This window comes from Cervus elaphus, chromosome 15, assembly GCF_910594005.1.
Source record: "Cervus elaphus chromosome 15, mCerEla1.1, whole genome shotgun sequence".
Taxonomy (NCBI): Eukaryota; Metazoa; Chordata; class Mammalia; order Artiodactyla; family Cervidae; genus Cervus; species Cervus elaphus.
Window position 1 is genome coordinate 40,260,786 of NC_057829.1, and position 19,526 is coordinate 40,280,311.

Sequence of the window (19,526 nt, forward strand, 5' to 3'; positions counted from 1 at the left end):
GATGACCCAAATGTCAATCAAGAATAAACATATATTCAAGCTGTGGTATTGTTATACAACTGAATACGCCTCATCAATAAAAGGGAAGAACTATTACTGTATATTGCAATAAGGGTGAATCTCAAAATAATTATCTGGAGGGAAACAGCCATAGAAAAACAGAAGAAGAAGAGAGTATACACTGCATGATTCCACTTATGCAAAACTTGAGAAAATACAAATAATCAATCTGTAACATTTACCTACAAACAATCTCTAGAAAATACAAACAATCCATCTGAAAATACAAACAGACTACCTAACGAGTGGGCTTCCCTGGGGGCTCAGCAGTAAAGAATCTGCCTGCCAAAGCAGGAGATGTGGGTTTGATCCCAGGGTCAGGAAGATCCCCTGGAGAATGAAATGGCAACCCACTCCAGTATTCTTGCCTGGAGAACCCCATGGACAGAGAAGCCTGGCAGGATACTGTCCATGGGGTCACAAAAGAGTTGGACACAACTTAGCGACTAAACAACAATAACCACCTGAGGAGCAGGGAAGGTAGGACGGGGTGGGGATTACCAGGGGGCACAAGGACACTGTTGGGTGATATATATGCTCACTACCTTCATTATGGTTACAGTTTCACAGGGGTATACATACATCAAACAAAAACCGTACACAAATATGTGTGTTTATTAAATCTAAATAAAATGGTTGATATTTAGGTAAAAAAAATAGGTTTAAAAAAATGATGCTCAAAAACAGTGCCTGGCTCCATCTAATGTCTGATAAATGGCAGCTCCTAGTCTTGGTTCTGGGCTCTCAGTGGGGCTACAAAGTTGGCTAGGATGTGATCCTTGTGCTCAAGGACTCCTCAGTGGGGCTGGGGAGAGAAACAAGTGAATCGATTACAATAAACATAATTGTTTTAGAGTGTTGCTAAATGAAATTTTCAGACGGTAAATGTTACAGGGACTTAATATTCAAACAGAATTAGAATCTTCAAAATGAAAGGAAGAAAAAAATTAAATCTCTTCCCTCCCTCTTTTCCTGTGTGTCCCGAATAGAGATTTCTTAAAGCTATTTCATTCAGCATGCATATCATGGTCTTTTATTCTTGCTTTCTTCAATTAGTATATTAGCATTTCTCTCCCCTGCATTATGCATGTGTAGCCTAATCCCATTTTCATTTGTCTTAACTCAGTGTGTGTTTGGGGGTAGGAATGGTTTAAAAGTCTGGAATGATGTTTGCTGGACTGTTGACAGGAGTCTCCTCTGGCGCGAGCCAAGTCTGTACTCAGAGGGTCCTTGTGGAATATTTGTTGGTGCCAAACCAGTGAAGATGCCAAGATGCCCCCAGGGGCACTAGCAGGAGAACATTCTAGGCAGAGGGGTTCGAAGAGGTTCAGACACTGGGATGACCTTCTGCTCGGGGTGGCAGGGATATCTCATGATATAGGCAGAGAAGCTCTAGATGATAAAAGATAGCAGGAATTGAGACCAGAGAGGGCTCTGAAGTCAGTTCATGAACAGCCTCATGGACCACGTGAAAGAATCTGAACTCCATCCTACGGGCCCTGACACCCCACCACCTGCCAAAGACCTATTCCAGCAGAGGCGTGAGCAGATGTTGAGAGAAAAAGCACATGTGTGTGTCTGAAACACAAGTGCATGTGGCAGCCAGAGTGCACCACCTCATCCTTGGAAAGCACAGCATGCATTAGAGATGAAGGTGCCTGCAGGAGAAACCTGTTTTTTGCTGTTTAACTTATCAGCCTTCTTTGATCATGGAATCCTTTTCCCACAAAACACCTACGAATTAGCAGAATACAGGTTCCCTGGGGCACAGTGTAGAGACTGCTGTAGGAAGCCTGGCCAGTGCTTCCTACAGTGTCCTCCTCCCTGGCTGCTCCATCGCCCACTGATGGCCTGATCAAGGATGGAGAATGCAAGCCTAGGAAAGGGGGGTGCAATGGGACCTGGGATGCTAACAGTCATAGCTCGTAAAGCAGGATCACAGTTTTCTGAGTTCATGAAGGATTGGGAGGTCATAAATGTGTCTTCCTCTCCATGAAGGCAATTAAAAAAGCAGAGTCAAGGTGAGGAAGCAAGAGGCAGATGTAGCAGCGGGAAGCTTAAGCCAGCACCTCCTCTGTGTGTGAACCCCTCATGCTGGGGACTCTAGGGAGCCTGACAGAAAGGAGGTGCAGCCCTCACTTATAGGCTGTTCCAGAAGCCAGATGTGTGTATCAAGTCCCCAACACAGCATAGCTGGGGTGAGACATACAGGACAGCAGAAGGATGAATAAATCCAGGGAGATCTTTTGGTAGAGGCGATGCTTAGCAAACTCCTGCAGGAAAGGTAAATCCTTGACAGCCAGAGGTGGTCGTTCCAGGCCTAAAAGAAAATCCTAGCAAAGGTCCAAAACCAAGAGAGAAAAATAAATAGAGGAAACAATAAGTCACCCACTGCTTGTAGGGCGTGGGGGCAGAGGGTAAGAAGAAAAGGATGGAAAGGTGTTATGGGGTCATCCTAGAATAAGTTCTGAGGCAGGGGGCAGGATGTAGGCTTTTCTCCATTGGCTAGGGAACTAACCAGTAGGTTGGAGACATTGGTCCCTGGGATTGGAGCACTGGGTAAGAAACAGGTGAGGGGAGGATGATGAGTTCAGAGAGATGCATGGAGCTGGAGGTGGTCAAGAGGTTTGCAAACAGCTGAGGCCAGAAGGCATCTGGATCCCTGGGTCTGGAGCTCAGAGAAAAAAGATATGGGATGTGGGGGCCATGGAAATAGGCTAGCGATGGGGCAGGGCCTACTGGCTGTGCCTCCTCCCTCCTTAGAACCTACCTCCCCCTGGGCACCTGCTGAACCACAGAACAGAGCCCAGAGCATCAGTTGTTGACAAAACCTAAGCACAAGGGTTATGTATGTGCCTCTGCATTTCTTGAACCATTTGCATAAAAGTTTGCTTTATTCCCATGTCTGGAGGAACTCCTCCGACAGTGAGAGCTATCCAGTAACAAAGGGAGTGCTTCAAGTCCCCTTCACAGATGGTTCTGGAAGAGGCTGGAAAGACAGACATTCTGTAAAAGAATTTCCTCCATAAGGTTCTCAAGAGGCCAGACAATGAGGCAGATGTGTCCTGCCTGGACACAGAATGTCACAGGAGGGCATGCTCCTCTGCCCCCTGGTCTGTATCCAGACCCTGCCTAGCGCTGAGGACACCTGTGCATCACTAAGCCAGAGCCACGTGGAGAGGAAGCTCTCCAGACCAGCTGATACAGAGGTCCTGGGAGCCAAAGTCAAGTCTAATGGGTCCTAAACTGGCAGCTTCTGATGAATGACCCAGAGCTGTCCCCTCCATCCCTGGGTTTCCCATCTTAATTGTTTGCCTTTATCTTTTCCTGGAGGCTGACTGGGAAGTACTCTTCAAAGCAACTTGCTCTACCCTATGCTATGTACACTGATATGCTTTCAACCAAACCCTTTTGAGAATCTACTTTTCATAAGGGTGTCGGGGATTCAGTGGGGACCTGGATCCTGTCCGTGCCCCCAGGGGACTCACAGCGCAGTGGCCACCTTGACTAATGTTCAAACTTGCTATTCACATTTCTTTTGAATCCCCTATCCCCCGCCAAGTTAATGTGTAATTTAATCAATTGATAAAAATATAGTTTACGCCCCAAAGCACATCTGCTTGCCACTGTCCTTTCCCTCAGTAGAGCCCAAAGATCTGTAGAAACTGTCAGCAAGGTTCATATACTCACAGCCTTTCTCCGCCTCCAATTACCCCTTCTCCAAATAAAACAGACCTGTAATATGCAACACCAATATTCACCAGTGAGGGTGCAGACATATTAAGAAAACCACTGCATGAAGAAAACAAACAAAAACATGTGCCCTTGAGTGTTTATCTTGAATCCAGGAAAACATATTAGGAAAGTCAAATATAGAAAGAAAAACTGAAGGACAGAGCCATGAGGAACGAGGGAAGCAGCGGGTGGAGCTGGAGGATCACCATGGAGGCCTCCTTGGGGAAAGATGTGGTTTGAAGAGGTGCTGACTTGAGCTCATCTGATGGACTGAACCTCCTCCAGAGAAGTGGTGAGCAGTTCAGGAAGCAATAGATGGGGTCCCAGTGTAGATGCTAGATTCTGGAGATCATGGTGGAGCTGCTAAATACCCACCCCTGATTCTTTTCCTCCCATTTTATTTTTTCCAAGCCATCACATATAATAAACAGAGAAGCCATCACATATAATAAACCAATAAACTATTGGTCTGTGGGTCTGTATTTGGATAGAGCCTGGAATGCTGTAACCGTCATAAGAATAATAGGACTTGTTTCCAATGCGGCCATGCTGTACTAGGAAACAGCAGTTCTGAATATGGCTAAGTCCTAAGTATAAGTTGACTTGTGATTTAGAAAACATCTCAGTCATTAACCAGAGGCCACACTGGGATCTAAGAGTCAAAGCTTTACAAAAGGACCCACCATCAGATCTCAGACTTCAAGAATGTCCCTGAGTGGACACCAAGGCCAGCTCAAGGGCATCCCCATCAGTATGCATACCAGAGCCCTACTGATTGGTCTTACGGAATCAGACCCTGACCATAGGTTAAGGATCATTGCCAGGGCTACCTGCAGGATGGTGTCATTTGGTGTGAAGGTCTTTGGAGCCAACAGTCTTCATACAAAATCCCAAAAGCACCTTTCAATAGCTGTATGACCTTGAGCAAGTAATTTAACCTCTCGAGCCTCTCTTTTCCCATCTGTAAAATGGGGATGCTAATAACTACCATACCGGGTTGTGAATGAGGGCTAAGGATGGTAACAAACACAAATGCCCTGACAAGTACTTGGCCTCCCCATAGAAAAGGAAACTCAGAAAGTGGGAGGGGTCACCTCTGGACGGCATTTATCCCAGGGACAGTCACATGACTTGTCTATGAGTTCACAGTGCGATGTGCTGCTGACTGGGGTGGAGCTCAGCAATCCTCTTGGGTGAGGCTGTTCCAGTGTGGCCCTGACAAGTGTGCCCACACCCGACACCTCCCAGTGGTGCTAAGTAAGCCCTGGCTTCCTGCCGCCCAGCAATACCCTGGGGACACTTCACACTGGTTAGTGTTAACCCCAGCCCTGGAAAGGGGGTGGGAGGGACAGACAAGAGAGTCCTTGGAATGGGTTAGGATTCAGGGGAGGAGAAACGAAATAAGTTGGAAATGTAAAAACACAGCACTTTTTGAAGACTGACAATATAGAAACCCTGGCTATCTGATTTGGAGGAGCCCTCCCCAAAATAAAGCCAGCATCTGACATCTACCTTACGGGGCACATAGAATGCCTCTGTCTCCAGAAACGAAAGAAACCTATAAAGAAGCTGGCAAAGCCCAGAGGATCAAAACCTCCCCAGGACCAAAGAGGACTCTGGCAGCCTCTGAAGAAAGCAGCTATCATGTCCCTTCTCCTAATTACCAGCACAACCATCTGCAACCCCAGAGAAATGGACCTTGCAGGTCTCCAATTGGCCCATGTAGACATGGAGCTAATGAGATAATGAATTTATGGACAAAAACCATGGAAAGTGGGCCTTGCAAGCAGTTACTACCTGATACTACCTGCAACATAAGAAAATAAGCCGCCCAAAACTCCTTCAGCCATGGTAGCACTGAGCTAATGAAGAAACACACATCATAAAAGCATAAATTACCTGCACAATAAATCCTGCATCTTCTAGAATGTGGCCATTAGAAATCAATCAGTTAATTTAGGAGCAACGGAAGGCCACGGGCTGATGAAAGTCCATGCCAGGAAGCACTTTTAAGAGTCAGCTATATTAATAGCTGGCTGGGGTCATATGCACTGTCCCAGAGGGTGCTTCCTGAATGGATGGGCAGGTAGAGGGGGCTCTTCAGGGAAGCTAGGGCATGTTATTACAGGCCACTCCCATGTAATATCTGCAGCGTGAGCAGGCCAAGGCCAGTTAGGGTGTAAGCGGTAGAAAGCCGACCACCCCCCACGAAACCTCGATGTCCCCATTCCTCCAAGGGCCCAATCCAGTGGGAAGGCCACCTGGGGGAAAGATGTACCATTTACCCCTTTAAAAGGTTACCTGACCACCTGCACAGGGGGCTGTGTACAGACATCACATACACACACCTATACAGACACACATATACACATACTGATGTGCACGCATTAATGCACACACACCCGGACACACTCTCACAAGTATATACAGTTACACACTCACACCCATGCACTCTTACAGACACACAGGCACATAACCCACATTCACCCTGGGCTCCTACAAGAAGTGTAGCCTCTACCCTGTTCTGCATTCCTTTACATATCCCCTCTGCATCCCATTTTCTGACCAGCCTCCATCTCTCCAGTCTCTGAGCCCTGACCGGTGACCTCCCCTCACCCAGCACATCTCATGCCTGACACCACTTCCTCCTAGACTCAAATCCGCACTATTTTCCTGGCTCCCACCTGCTCCAGGTGAGCATCTTGGCATGCCCCGTCCAATTCTCTCACCTGCTGGCTTGCTCAGAGAAGCCCTGGGATCCACTCCAGCACCCCGAGTCAGAGTGGAGCCTGCCAGGGTCACTCTGTGCTTTCCCAAGTGGTGGGAGCTCAGCGTAAACCACGCCCGTCACCATTCTGGGGCTCTTACCTCATTCACAAAGACCCAGTGGCTGTCCTTGGAAGCCAGGTTGGTCTCCACCGCCTGCAGAGAAAAAGAAATTAAAAAAAAAAACATGAACAGAAGCAAGCCAGAAGTTGGCAGACACACAGGATGACTGCTGAGATGGAGTTTGATAAACATTGTTCTTGGAGGATTTTTTTCCTCACAAAACACGCCATCCCCCTGGGGCATCTCTGGCTGCCTTAGCTACTAGATGCAGCATTTGAACATGGACATCTGATTTCCTGCTGTTCTTTGGAATTCGCATGCACCAGCCCGGAGCAAGGTTAGAAGCTACAGCTCCTGTAGGCATCACAGGGCCACAGGCGAGGACATCCCTCCCTTTCTCACCTCAGAGATTGCCTGCAAACACCTTTCTGGAGGGTTACTGGGGTGGGGGATGTCTCATCATTGCCCAAGGCTAGAGACTCAGGAATCTGGAACAAGGGATTTACAGCAGCTTGGCCAGCCAAGCTAAACAACACCCAGGAAGATGGCGGCTCACAGCCAGGGCTCTGAGCTGCCTTCAGCTCTAAAGAACCCATCAAGGACCCTAGAACTGACTCTTTTTTTGCTCCTGGGCAGTGACCCCCACCCCACACCATTCTCTATTAGAGCATTTTGTTCTGTTTCTTTATAGCACTTGCTGCGTCTGTACTTGAATAGTTTTCAGCTTATTTTTTTTCTATTGTCTATCTCCTTTAACCAGTTGGGGTCTCCTTGAGGTCAGGGCCACACCTGTGACTGTCACATTTGCGTCTCAAAACCTTCCACTATAACCAGCGCAAAGTCGGTGTTCAATATATAAAGAATACTGTGGCTGAACATATGAATGAAGGATAGGAGAGCTAGGCAGATGGGACCCAGTTACTTATTTTGCTTCTCATATGTTTTTAGGAGTGCTCTTTCCCTTTTTAGACTGGAAATCCAACTACTTTAGCACATTAAAAAATGGGGCAGGTGTATGGGATAATTTTGAACATTTAAATTTTTCTGTAGTTTTCCAAATAAAAAGAGTAAGTGTAAGTAGATTGACAAAAGAGGAGGAATTGATAGTTTTCCAACTTGTCCTGTAAGAATACTCACAGTTAGCCCGTGCCAAGTATTACTGAGTGCCAGGCAATGTGCCAGGCCATCTATGAACCTGGGAGAGAGTTCAGATCATAGTTCTCTTTTCTTTTTAATTTTTTTATATTTTTATAATGTAACTTTTATTACTATTTATTTGGAAAGATACAGAAAAAAGCAAATGTTCAAACTTATCCCATAAACCTACCACATTTTTTAATGTGTTAAAGTAGTGAAAACTCCCCATGTATCCCTCCAAATTCATCCCCCAGAGACTATTCCAAATGGCCCCTTCCAGAAGTTTTTAGTCATGTCTGCATGTGTCTGCATACACTTATCAAACTGATGTTCAGGTTTCAACTATCATTTTTGACTTATCAGTATATGAAGAATATCTTTTCCTCATCAGTACACACAGGTCTGATTCACTCTTCTTAACAGAGGAGGCATAGAGGGGTAAGGAGCCTGCAGGCTCCAGTGACCCAGCATATATATGGCCCTGCCATTGTACACGGCCTCAGTGAGAACCACACCTCTGCAAGGAATGAACACGTTTGCGGCTCAACACAATAAGCACATGGAAATAGGACCTGTGGGGATGCCTAGGCCAGCTCTAGCATCCCAATCCTTTGGACACTAAGGGTGGTCATTGGTGAAGGACACAGATGCTCCTTCTCCAGCCTATAAATGAAAAGGTACCATCCCCTGTGAAGACAAGTGGGGACAGGAGTCCAGACTTGACTGGAGCGGATGGCCTCCACCAGCTGGCATTTACCACTCTGGCCTCCGTTTGTTCATCTGTAAAATGTACATAACACTTGCTTCCTTTTGTCTGCCTATATAGGTAAAATATTTCAGTCTCAAGAAGCAGCAAACACTTAGTGTCCAGAGAAGTCCCAGCCCTTCCCAGGAAGCAGCAATGGAAAGGGTGCATCCCCATCCTTTGTGAGTTCCAGCCTTACCTCTCGACTCATCTACATTCTTAGATCCTGAGAGTCTTCTCTGGTCACAGGAGTCCTTCTCTTAAGAGACAGGCGCGCATGAAAAGCTTTATTCCCCAGGATAAAAGAGTTATGTCTAGGAATACCTTGGCCGCTCCCTCCCAGCCAGAGGAAGAAGTTACCAAGCATTCTGTCTCCTGCACTTGGACGAAGGACGCTCTGAAAGACGCCATGCCCTATGCCTGGGTCCCTCGTGGGGCCATGAACTGAAGACTCCTTTCTCTACGTTCTACAAATTCCATAAACCATACTGCAAAGAAGGCATAGGGACTTCAGAGTCAGTGGCTCTCTGGGGAACCCTTAGACCCTTAGGCAGGGTGGAGAAGGGAGAGCCCCCAGCCTATAGCTTCCTTCCTCCCAATATACAGACTGTCAGGAATGTCTTCAGAAGCTCAGAGGCCCAGGAGGAGGTGGGGAGGGAAACGTGATACAGGTAATCTGAAGTCACTGCAGCACATGGCCAGGCTCTGACTTGCCTCCATTCCTGACACCTCAGTATTTCGTTAATGCTCACATGGAGGACAACCAGTAACATGCTCATCAAATCTGCACATGATACAGAGCTGGGGGTGTCATGACATCTGAGAAAGCTGAAACACTTAGCCAAATCTAAAGAGACACAGTTGAACAAGGCTGAACTCAAAGCCCTACACTTATTTTCCAGGAGCAGAAGGGCACATGGGGAGATGAGACTTGAAAGTGAAGACCCATGAAAAGGCAGGGGCTAGAAGTTCTGTGCTGCCCTTGGGGAGTTGACTAGTGGGTCAGTCTGCTTGATGGAGGGCACTGCAGACTGGAAGCGGTCATGGAGTTGGACAGTGTAAACTGATGGCCAATTACAGTCACCAGGGACAGTCCAGGAATGCAGAGAGGCTGGAATTGATCCTTATAGCCTCTGAGAGCTGATTCAGGACCAAGGTCTCCAGTGCTCAGGTAAGCAGATAACAACTCAATATAGGAGAGAACTTTCTGACTTTCCAAGGAGTTCAAGATGGAATGGTTTGCCACCCCAGGAGCAGCAAGTTCTCATTGAAGAAATGTTTGAATGGAAGACAGATAGTTGGACCATGAATGGCATGTGAATATCAGCATGGAGGTTGACCATGGGTGAGGGGTAACACTCCATCATCACTGGCATTCTGCAGCCATGAGTCTCAGTCTGGCTGCATGTAAGAACCTCCTAGGGAGCTTTTTTAAAATGCAGACCCCGGGGCCCTACTCCTTGGAATCCTAATTCACTGGGAGTGGTCATATGCCTAAGACGCTGTGTTCTTTCAGAGCTCTGAACCCGGAATCTTAGCCTCCAAAGCTGGGAGCTCTCTAGTCCAGAATGTGTTGTTTTGTGAATCTGAAGATGTAGGTGCACCTGTACAGGTGGAGGTCCTCCACTGTCCCTGCAGGAGCCAGCAGTGCAGAGGACCTAACTCAGTCGCCAGGACATCCCATGGAGCAGGTGAGAGCCTGGCTGCACTAAGGCATCTTCCCACTGGTCTCAGACTCATGTGTGGAAGATAACGATGGAGAGAATTGATCAGAAAACCCCAAAGGACAACTGGCCAACTTTCTTGTCCTACTTTCCCTCACCAATTAGCAATTAGCTAATTTGTTAAGCCTCTTTTCCCCACATGGAGATAAATAGCACTTGACTGCAGCCTTTTCCAGAGGGTGCAACTCACACAGAAGCTGAGATGGCTGGTGAGAAGGAGACGCAACTGCAGATTTCGCAAGAACACCTTCCCCTCCCCAATGACTGGAGAGCTGCTGCCAGCTCCCTGGGCAGAGCCCTAAATGTTCCAAGCCCAGTGGATGGTGTCCCCTTCTAAGTACCTTTCCCTCATCTTCTCCAGCCACAAGTGAGGCAGGTGGAGGCCCCTGAGATCTCCCTTTTACCTCAGAGCCAGCAAGGTGAGAAGAAGGCAGGCAGGCAGAGCATGGTCAAATCCCAGGCCTGCCTCTACTTAGCTGAGTGCTCCTGGGTTAGCTACTCTACCTCTCTGAACAGCAATCCCATGCCTGCAGGGTGTTGAGATGCCAGCAGTACTATTGATGCAGTCCCCTGGGCCCCTTCAAATCCCATTAGGAATTCTGAGCCCACTGGCTCTCCATGTGCATCCACTGCCAATGGCAGACACTGACCAACTGTTGGAACTCTCCTTGGCACTCATGGAAATATGCACCCTCACTAAGGACTAGGGCTGCCACATATCCAACCCCAGCTGCCCCATTCCACTATGGGGACTGTTTGGACTGTAAGCTCAACTGTTTCCGGGTTCCTTCTGCAGGACCAGCCCACACAGCCTCACTCACCACCCTCGTTGGCTGCTTCCACTTCCATGATCCACGTTCCCACTCCCTTGCTGGGCTCTTCTTAATTCCCCTGGGAAAACTTCTTAATAAATCATCATCACGCAAACTCTCACATCAAAGTTGGTTTCTGGGAACCCAACCTGAGACAAGCACCTCCATCTTACAAATATTGTGAGAACTAAAATGAAATTAAGTTGAAGTTTCCATCCCAGAAAGAAGCTCACTATGGAAGATCAGTGAACATGAAGACCCTCCCCATTCCTTTCATTCATATCTCTTGCCTGGTTGTCACTCGATGGTCTTTTTTGAATATATAGAAATCTCTATACATTTCTATACATTACACAGTAATTACTCATGTGTTCCTTTTTTCTTCATTCAGTAGACAGCACTAGCCACATAGAGCAGCTGTTCTAATTCTCCTGGTTACTGGTGAGAGCCAGGAGTCTCATCCCATGACATCACAGAGCCCAAAGTGGCCTAAAGACCAATAATAAGCACACCATGCAAGGGTGGTGAGCACCCCTTCTCCCTGAGTTCATAGACCCTTCAAAGCAGCACAAAGTGGGCTTCTGCTTTTGTCATCTCAGCCACGCTACAGGTTTACTGCTGGAAAACACTGCTGGCATCTGCAGAGGAGTGCTGGGTCAGCTAGATAAATAAAGGGTGGCCCCTTCATTCCACAAGTAGGGCAGGGAGCAGACCTGACCTTCTGCTCTGGGTGGGTTCCTGGTCACTGGCCCACTGCAAGTAGGGTAGCTGGTTTCCTCAAACCACGCTTCTCTCCTGCAACGGGGCACTGAGACTCCTCACTAAAGACTGCAGTAACAGGAGAGTCCTGAGCAATTGCAGGAGCTCTGCACAGATGTGTGGGCCCCAGAAACTAGGTCTCAATGAACCCAAGGGCTGCTTGTAGTAACAGCAAAGGAGCCCTGATTAGGTCGTTGCTATGAGTCCCTAAAAGGCCATGCCTGACCATCAGAGCCCAAAGGCCTGGCTCCTGGGTTCCCTCAATAGACTGGCAAGCAGAGAGCTTTAGAAGAAGAACTGAGGAGGTAGAAACTTGTAAAGAATCATGCTGACTCCTGCTTTAACCCCTTGTGAATAGAAGAGGAGACCCAAGATGCTTAGGTGGCATGTAGCCCAGGCTATGGCTGGGATGGTGGACATAAGCAGCCATGGGAAGGAACATCGCACACAGAGGCTGAACTGGACACCTGCCCTGGTTCTGATAAGCACACTGTCATAGGTTGACCCCACTTAAAGGGGGCGGAAAACAGCTGTTCTTCCCACACCTGAGGAAGGGAATGTGTCTTCTCGTCTGTGAGCAGCAGCCCCTGTCTGAACCTCAGGGAGCCTTTTTCCAGGGCCAGTGGCATCTACAGAGCTGGGGTATGAGTGACATGGGACATGCGATCCTACAGACCTACCAGGGAACATTTAGATCCTGTTCTGGCCACCCAGCTACTTTGATCCCACAGTTTCCATAGAGAACTAGATGCAGACCAAACCCCAGCACCTGGTTCCCAAAAGCTCTGGACAGAAAGCACAGCCAAGAATGGGATGTGTGGGGCTGCTTGCCTGGAAGGGGCTGAAGAGGCCCCTTGCTCACACAAAGGTAAGAATCAGTGCTAATGTACAAATGCCTGGAAGGAAGCAGAGAAGACAGCGGTCCCAAAGGATCAGTAGAAGTAGCTCTAGCTTGGTCCTGTGTTCTCAGCCTTTCATGCAGGACCAAGTTGCAGCCATTTCTGAGAGTGAGAAGAATCTGCTTTTGTCAAGCACCAGCCAGATACTTCAATACAACACATCTACTTCACAAGCCACAGGTCTCACTTTGAATAAAGTGAATACAGTATCCAAAGGAGCCAGGAAAGTTCTCATTCCCATTTCACAGCAGAGAAACTAAGATCTACATCTAGACTCAGACTTGCATAGGCCCCTCTGTGAGCAGAGACTGAATCTGAACTTGGGCCCTTTTGTCCCCTAAACCTGTGTTCTTTCCCCCTGATCATGCTGCTCTCCCAAAAGCCTGGTCACCCATCAGAGCAAGTGTACAAGCCTTCAGGCCTGGCCCTCTGACCATGGGAACAAACCAATCTTTTCTTTTTTCATATCTAAGAAAATACTCTTATGAGTCATGGTGCCTACCTTCCCAGGTTAACTTGTCCTCCTAAGTCTGAGACCGTTGTTTCACTTGCCTTTCTCAAGTCTGAGCCTATTTCACTTTATCTTAGCCTCAAGAAATACTAAATGGAGTGGAAAAAACCTCCACATGGAAGCCTTCCAGCAACATCACTGAGGATTTATTTTACAAAGTGCAAATGCCACTGACTATTTATGTACGTGTTAATTGTTGGCCATGTATCCATCCCCCTCCCCCAACACTGGGAGCCTGAGATAATGAAAGCTTGTCCACGATAAGCATCTTTTTAAAACCCCAACTCTAACATTTCAGAACAGTTCCCCCCTGGAGCCCAAGGCCTGGCATTGTCCCAAGAACAGACATGGAGCTAACTGTAAAGACCCACTGCTGTCTTTGCAACAGTGTGCTATTTAGGAACAATTCTCTCTATGCAATGTCACCCCTCTGGAGCATGATTGAGTGCAATGCCCCCCTTTGCAAGGAAGGGGAGGAGCTGTTTGCAAGACTACAGATGGTCCAGGGAGCCCAAGGAATGGTCCCCAGGAGCCCAAGGAAACCAGTAAAGCAGTCACCGGGAGGCCCAAGTTTCAGAAGATATGCCCAGAACTACCATGAGGAACCCCATTAAGGGCAGTTAGCACTGAGCTGCATCATGGCACACCATGCTTCCCAGGGGCTGCCTTCTTGGGAAAAGGGCCTGAGCTTCTGGTCCAGATACTCACCCTCTGTACTCCAGCCTTGCCTCCAGAACCCCTTGGGGCCTTGCTTTCACCAGAAAACTGGTGGATTTCCCCTCATCTCTTCCCCCTCCCAACATCTCCCAAGGCTCCTCCCTACTCTTACTCCTTAGCTCTTCTGGCTCCATCCTTACTCACAGATCTCATTGAGGAATCTTAGGTCCTGTATTCCAGCCACACAAGGCCATCTGGGGAAGGTGTCGCAGAATTAATCTTGTGTAGCTTCCAAAAGTAACTCTGGGACACAGAAGAGGAGATCTGAGCCTGTAGCCTGGGAATGCAGGGAGTGCTCTGGCTGGACCAGGCTGGATGGAGGTGAGAGTTACTTACATGCTGGGTCCAATGACTGACACTCACTGAACAACTCTTCCACCTGACCCAGAGCTAAGCCCTCTACACGTGAAACCTCCCTGGGTCCTCAAGACAGCCCACTGACAGAAGTTCTGAGCCTACAAGTGGGGAAACTTCCCCGAAGTCTCCCAGCAAGTCAATGTAGCCGAGGCAGCATAATCCAGCCTTTCAGACACCAGAGTGCACACGCTTTTGAGCATATTGTACAGACTCAGGAACTGAGCAAAGACAAACTCACTCTTGGCACTTTTTGTAGATGTTTAATGCAAAATCGACAGTTGAGCTGGAAGGCGATGCACATAGTGGTAAGGCCTGGCAAGTGGAGCTAAACAGACTTCTGTAAAGTTGGGTCCCAGATTCTGGAGTTTCCTGCCACCATCCTTCCCCAGAACTCCTGGGTCAAGTGGTCCTCTGATTGGCAGAGGGTTTCTGTGTATGGAAAGCAGCCTTCAGTCCCTCACCAACAAGTGAGCTCCTCAAGGGCTGAGGTCTGATGTAGTCACCACACAGCCCTGGCAGACGATGAACTTCAGAAAAATGTCTATGAAAGGAATGAACAGGTGGGTCCACACTCCTGCATATTTCCTGGTGCTCAGTATGAGGAAGGTCAGAGGCATAAGTAGGAAGCCCAGTACAGCACAAAGGGATATTGACATACAGGCAACCATAGCTTTGCACAGTAGGTACCAAATTAATGGAAACCCACACACATGAGACCTGTGTCCTCACTTCCCACAGTATCAATATGCATTTGATTTCCAGTTTACACTGTGCCATGCAAAGTAAGTCCTGCCTGTATTTGAAAGTAGCACCCTTTCTCTGCAACTCTGAGAGAACCTGAGAATGAAATGAAGTGAATGTGAAAGATAGATAAATGCAAGATATCATGACCTTTAGAAGCTGATGGAAACATGAAATTTTAGAGCTTTTCTGTGGGAATGTAATCATTTCTTCACTTCTGCTGAGTTCTGAACCTCCTGATGAAAGTTCCCATTTATCCTATATCCTGTGCTCACTTTGGCAGCACATATACTAAAATATCTTATATCCTGCCTAACAACACAATAAGTTCTGGACTTGGTTGGTCCATCAATGGCATTTAAAAAGATATTACTATCACACTAGAGAGAAAGTGTTGTTCATGAGATTTGTTTCTAACACTTGCTTTGATCTCAGAAAAACTATTATGTTGCTATTGGGGGAAAAAAGAATGCATAATAGACTAAGTACATGTAAAAACCCAATGGATCTAACAATTCCTAGTCAATCACGACACATCCCTGGCCTTGGTCCCCACTGTTTACCAAGTTTGAGATAAACAGCTCTTCGAAACTGCCTTCCCACTTTCTACAGAGGGCAGAAGGGCCAGCTCACGGCCTCTGGGGGATGAAGATTCATTACAGGTCATTTGTTGATCCTTCAGATGAAATAGAGATAGGTTCCAGGGCTGTGCTGGAAGTGCAATTGACTGTAATAAAAAGTGAGAATATGCTACATGTGGACAATTTATGAAGAAGCATTAATATCAGCAGAAAAATGAAATGGAGTCTGCTCGCAGGCACGATCTGTTTAATAAGATCAACTTGAAGAAGTGAAGCCAGGCAGTACCGATGAGTAGCAACTGATGGATACTTGGATTTTAATCAATGGTCCATAATTTCCCTGCCACCTGGAGGGCAGAGAAGCCAAATTAGGCCCTCCATGTTCTCACTCTCACAGTCACCCAAGCTGTCCTGATGGGAGGGGGTGGGAGTCAGCTTTTCTGTCAATCTTGCATGATGGAGGAGAAAGGTATTCCTGGTCCTTGGCCACGTCTCCATAATCATTTGGGGGACTGGGGTATACAGTAAAGCCATGGCTTCTGGGCTTATTTACACTCAGTCTGATTTGATGACAGCAGCCGTCAGTTCTGCAGTGGGCTGTGAACAATCTCACCACGTGGTCCCCCAGGGGGCAGGGGACACTGATCTTGGGTGGCAGGTGGCTGCATTGAACCATTTCTCATACAGTCTGCTGTTCAGATCCAGCTTCAAATGCTTTTCAGATAGAAGCAAAGCAAAGTCTAAAACTGATCAAATGTTTTCTTCTTCTCCCTCCCACAGGAATTTGCATGTTCATACTGGAGCTTGAGCCAGTGCTGCTGCTGCTGCTGCTGCTGCTAAGTCGCTTCAGTCGTGTCCGACTCTGTGCGACCCCATAGACGGCAGACCACCAGACTCCGCCGTTTCTGGGATTCTCCAGGCAAGAACACTGGAGTGGGTTGCCATTTCCTTCTCCAATGCATGAAAGTGAAAAGTGAAAGTGAAGTCGCTCAGTCGTGTCCAACTCCTAGCGACCCCATGGACTGCAGCCTACCAGGCTCCTCCGTCCTTGGGATTTTCCAGGCACGAGTACTGGAGTGGGGTGCCATTGCCTTCTCCGGAGCATCCAAAGTCCAGCTCCAGGGACCCACAACATCAGATGCTGCTGAAGGAGAGAATGGGGACTGTTTGAGGCAGAGAAGTCCCTCCCCTGCCACTGGGTCACATAATACCTCAGAGGCCTGTCCCACACATGTGGTTTGTCAGCCCCAGAGTTTGAGACCCACCATGGGACATCCATTGGGAGAACAACTACACTCTCTGTGTTGCTCAATTAGAGCATCAGTGTTCAAGGTTAACACCATGACCTCTTCAAATCGTGCCAGGCAAGCCGTTTCTGCACACATATCGAATTTCTTTTCCCAACCTAAATTGTTTTTAAAAGATGGAAGCGTTTGAATTCTTTTTAAGGCAATAAAGTTGAAAGTAGCAATTCTTTACCAAGCTGATAAGAGCTGCTGGGTGTAATTTGTATTCTTTTTTATGAGCCTGACTTTTGGGAGAATGAAATAAGAAAAAAAATCTCTTCTTTTTAGTTCTGGAGACAAGAAGCACTTCTTCCTCAGGGTACTGGGGAGGAGTTCCCTGGCTCAGGAGTTGTCAGAAAACAAGTCACTGATTCGTGACACAGGAAACCCAGGAAACACCCTGTGCTGGGGTGGGCACAGGAGGCTGGGGAGCTGGGGTATCAATAGCTGCTCATCTTGGTGCTTGGCTTGGGATTCTGTATCCCCTGAAAATGATTCAGAGTTCATGGGCAGGGCTCCACAGTCTTTGGGAATAACGAAGAGAAGGTGTGGCAAAACTCAGTGAAAAGAAGGAGGAGGAATCTATTTCTTTTAGAATCCACAACAGAAATTGCTTCACAGCCTTTGAGATGGCTTCTTATCAAGTACAAAGCCTCTGTACATTAAAATTGATGTATCAACAAATATAAAATGCCCAACACGGGCATTACTATAGCCCTCTGAAATTCTTGCCTCAAATCCACAATCATCTTTCCATGGCCAGATTTTCTATATCAACTATGACAAGCTTATTCTAAAATGTAAACTTCAACTACATTGTCAGTAATCCTTGCAACAACCATGGAAGGTGACCATTTAGATAGCCTCTTAATAGAAGCAACAGTTAGAACTGGACATGGAACAACAGACTGGTTCAAAATAGGAAAAGGGGTACGTCAAGGCTGTATATTGTCACCCTGTTTATTTAAATCATATGCAGAGTACATCATGAGAAATGCTGGGCTGGAAGAAGCACAAGCTGGAATCAAGATTGCCGGGAGAAATATCAATAACCTCAGATATGCAGATGACACCACCCTTATGGCAGAAAGTGAAGAAGAACTAAAGAGCCTCTTGATGAAAGTGAAAGAGGAGAGTGAAAAAGTTGGCTTAAAGCTCAACATTCAGAAAACTAAGATCATGGCATCCGGTCCCATCACTTCATGGCAAATAAATGGGGAAACAGTGGAAACAGTGGCTGACTTTATTTTTCTGGGCTCCAAAATCACTGCAGATGTTGATTGCAGCAATGAAATTAGAAGATGTTTACTTCTTGGAAGGAAAGTTATAACCAACCTAGACAGCATATTAAAAAGTAGAGGCATTACTTTGCCAACAAAGGTCCATCTAGTCAAGGCTATGGTTTTTCCAGTGGTCATGTATGGATGTGAGAGTTGGACTATAAAGAAAGCTGAGCACCAAAGAATTGATGCTTTTGAACTGTGGTGTTGGAGAAGACTCTCGAGTCCCTTGGACTGCAAGGAGGTCCAACCTTTAGGATGGACTGCAAGGAGTCCATCCTAAAGGAGATCAGTCCTGGGTGTTCATTGGAAGGACTGATGTTGGAGTTGAAACTCCAATACTTTGGACACCTGACATGAAGAACTGACCCATTTGAAAAGACCCTGATGCTGGGAAAGATTGAGAGCAGGAGGAGAAGGGGACGACAGAGGATGAGATGGTTGGATGGTATCACTGACTTGATGGACATGGGTTTGGGTGGACTCCGGGAGTTGGTGACAGACAGGGAGGTGTGGCGTTCTGCGGTTCGTGGGGTCACAAAGAGTCGGACACGACTGAGCAACTGAACTGAACTGAACTTAATAGAAGAAGAAAGTGAAGCCTACAAACTATTAACAGTTTATAGCTAAATGGTCAGCTCTTTGGAGTCACAGACAGGAATAACATCGTCTTTGCCCAGTAGGGGAGAAGGCAATGGCACCGCACTCCAGTACTCTTGCCTGGAAAATCCCATGGACGGAGGAGTCTGGTAGGCTGCAGTCCATGAGGTTGCTACAAGTCAGACACGATTGAGTGACTTCACTTTCACTTTTAACTTTCATGCATTGGAGAAGGAAATGGCAACCCACTCCAGTGTTCTTGCCTGGAGAATCCCAAGGACAGGGGAGCCTGGTAGGCTGCCATCTATGGGATCGCACAGAGTCGGACACAACTGAAGCGACTTAGCAGCAGCAGCAGCTGCCCAGGAGGAAGAGCCCAAGTGCACAGCCCAAACCACAATAGCACAAGACAGCCTGTCCCCATGTCTTGAGTAGCCATCAGTCCTAACAGACTCAAAGGACCGGGAAGCTCAAGAGAGGCTCACCCCCTCCCTGAGTGGTCATTCAGGGTGGACGTGATACATCTTGACTCTGTCCTCCCTGGTACCAGTTGACTGTGGCCCAGGGAAGGGCCAAGTGCTGGCTAGTGCCCAGCTAGCAGTACAAGACCCAGGGGAAGGGCCACCAGCAGAAGTAAGAGGCTTCAGGCTAGAAAGCAATCCACTCCACAGCCCTCCTGAAGAAAGAGCAGGGCGTGATGGAGGCCCCAGGGAGAAAAACAGGATTCCCTGACTCATTCACACTGTGGATTAA

At 47.4% G+C, this 19,526-nt stretch overlaps 1 protein-coding gene across 4 annotated transcripts in view; it reads right to left on the reverse strand.

The window, feature by feature from the left end:
• Positions 1-19,526, reverse strand: part of GRID1 (glutamate ionotropic receptor delta type subunit 1) — a 680,463-nt gene that overhangs the window by 263,426 nt on the left and 397,511 nt on the right. For all 4 annotated transcript variants that reach the window (XM_043925576.1, XM_043925575.1, XM_043925578.1 and 1 more), the window contains one exon: positions 6,664-6,717. In XM_043925576.1, the coding sequence (XP_043781511.1) occupies positions 6,664-6,717 (54 nt within the window). The remainder of the gene's footprint in view (positions 1-6,663; positions 6,718-19,526) is intronic.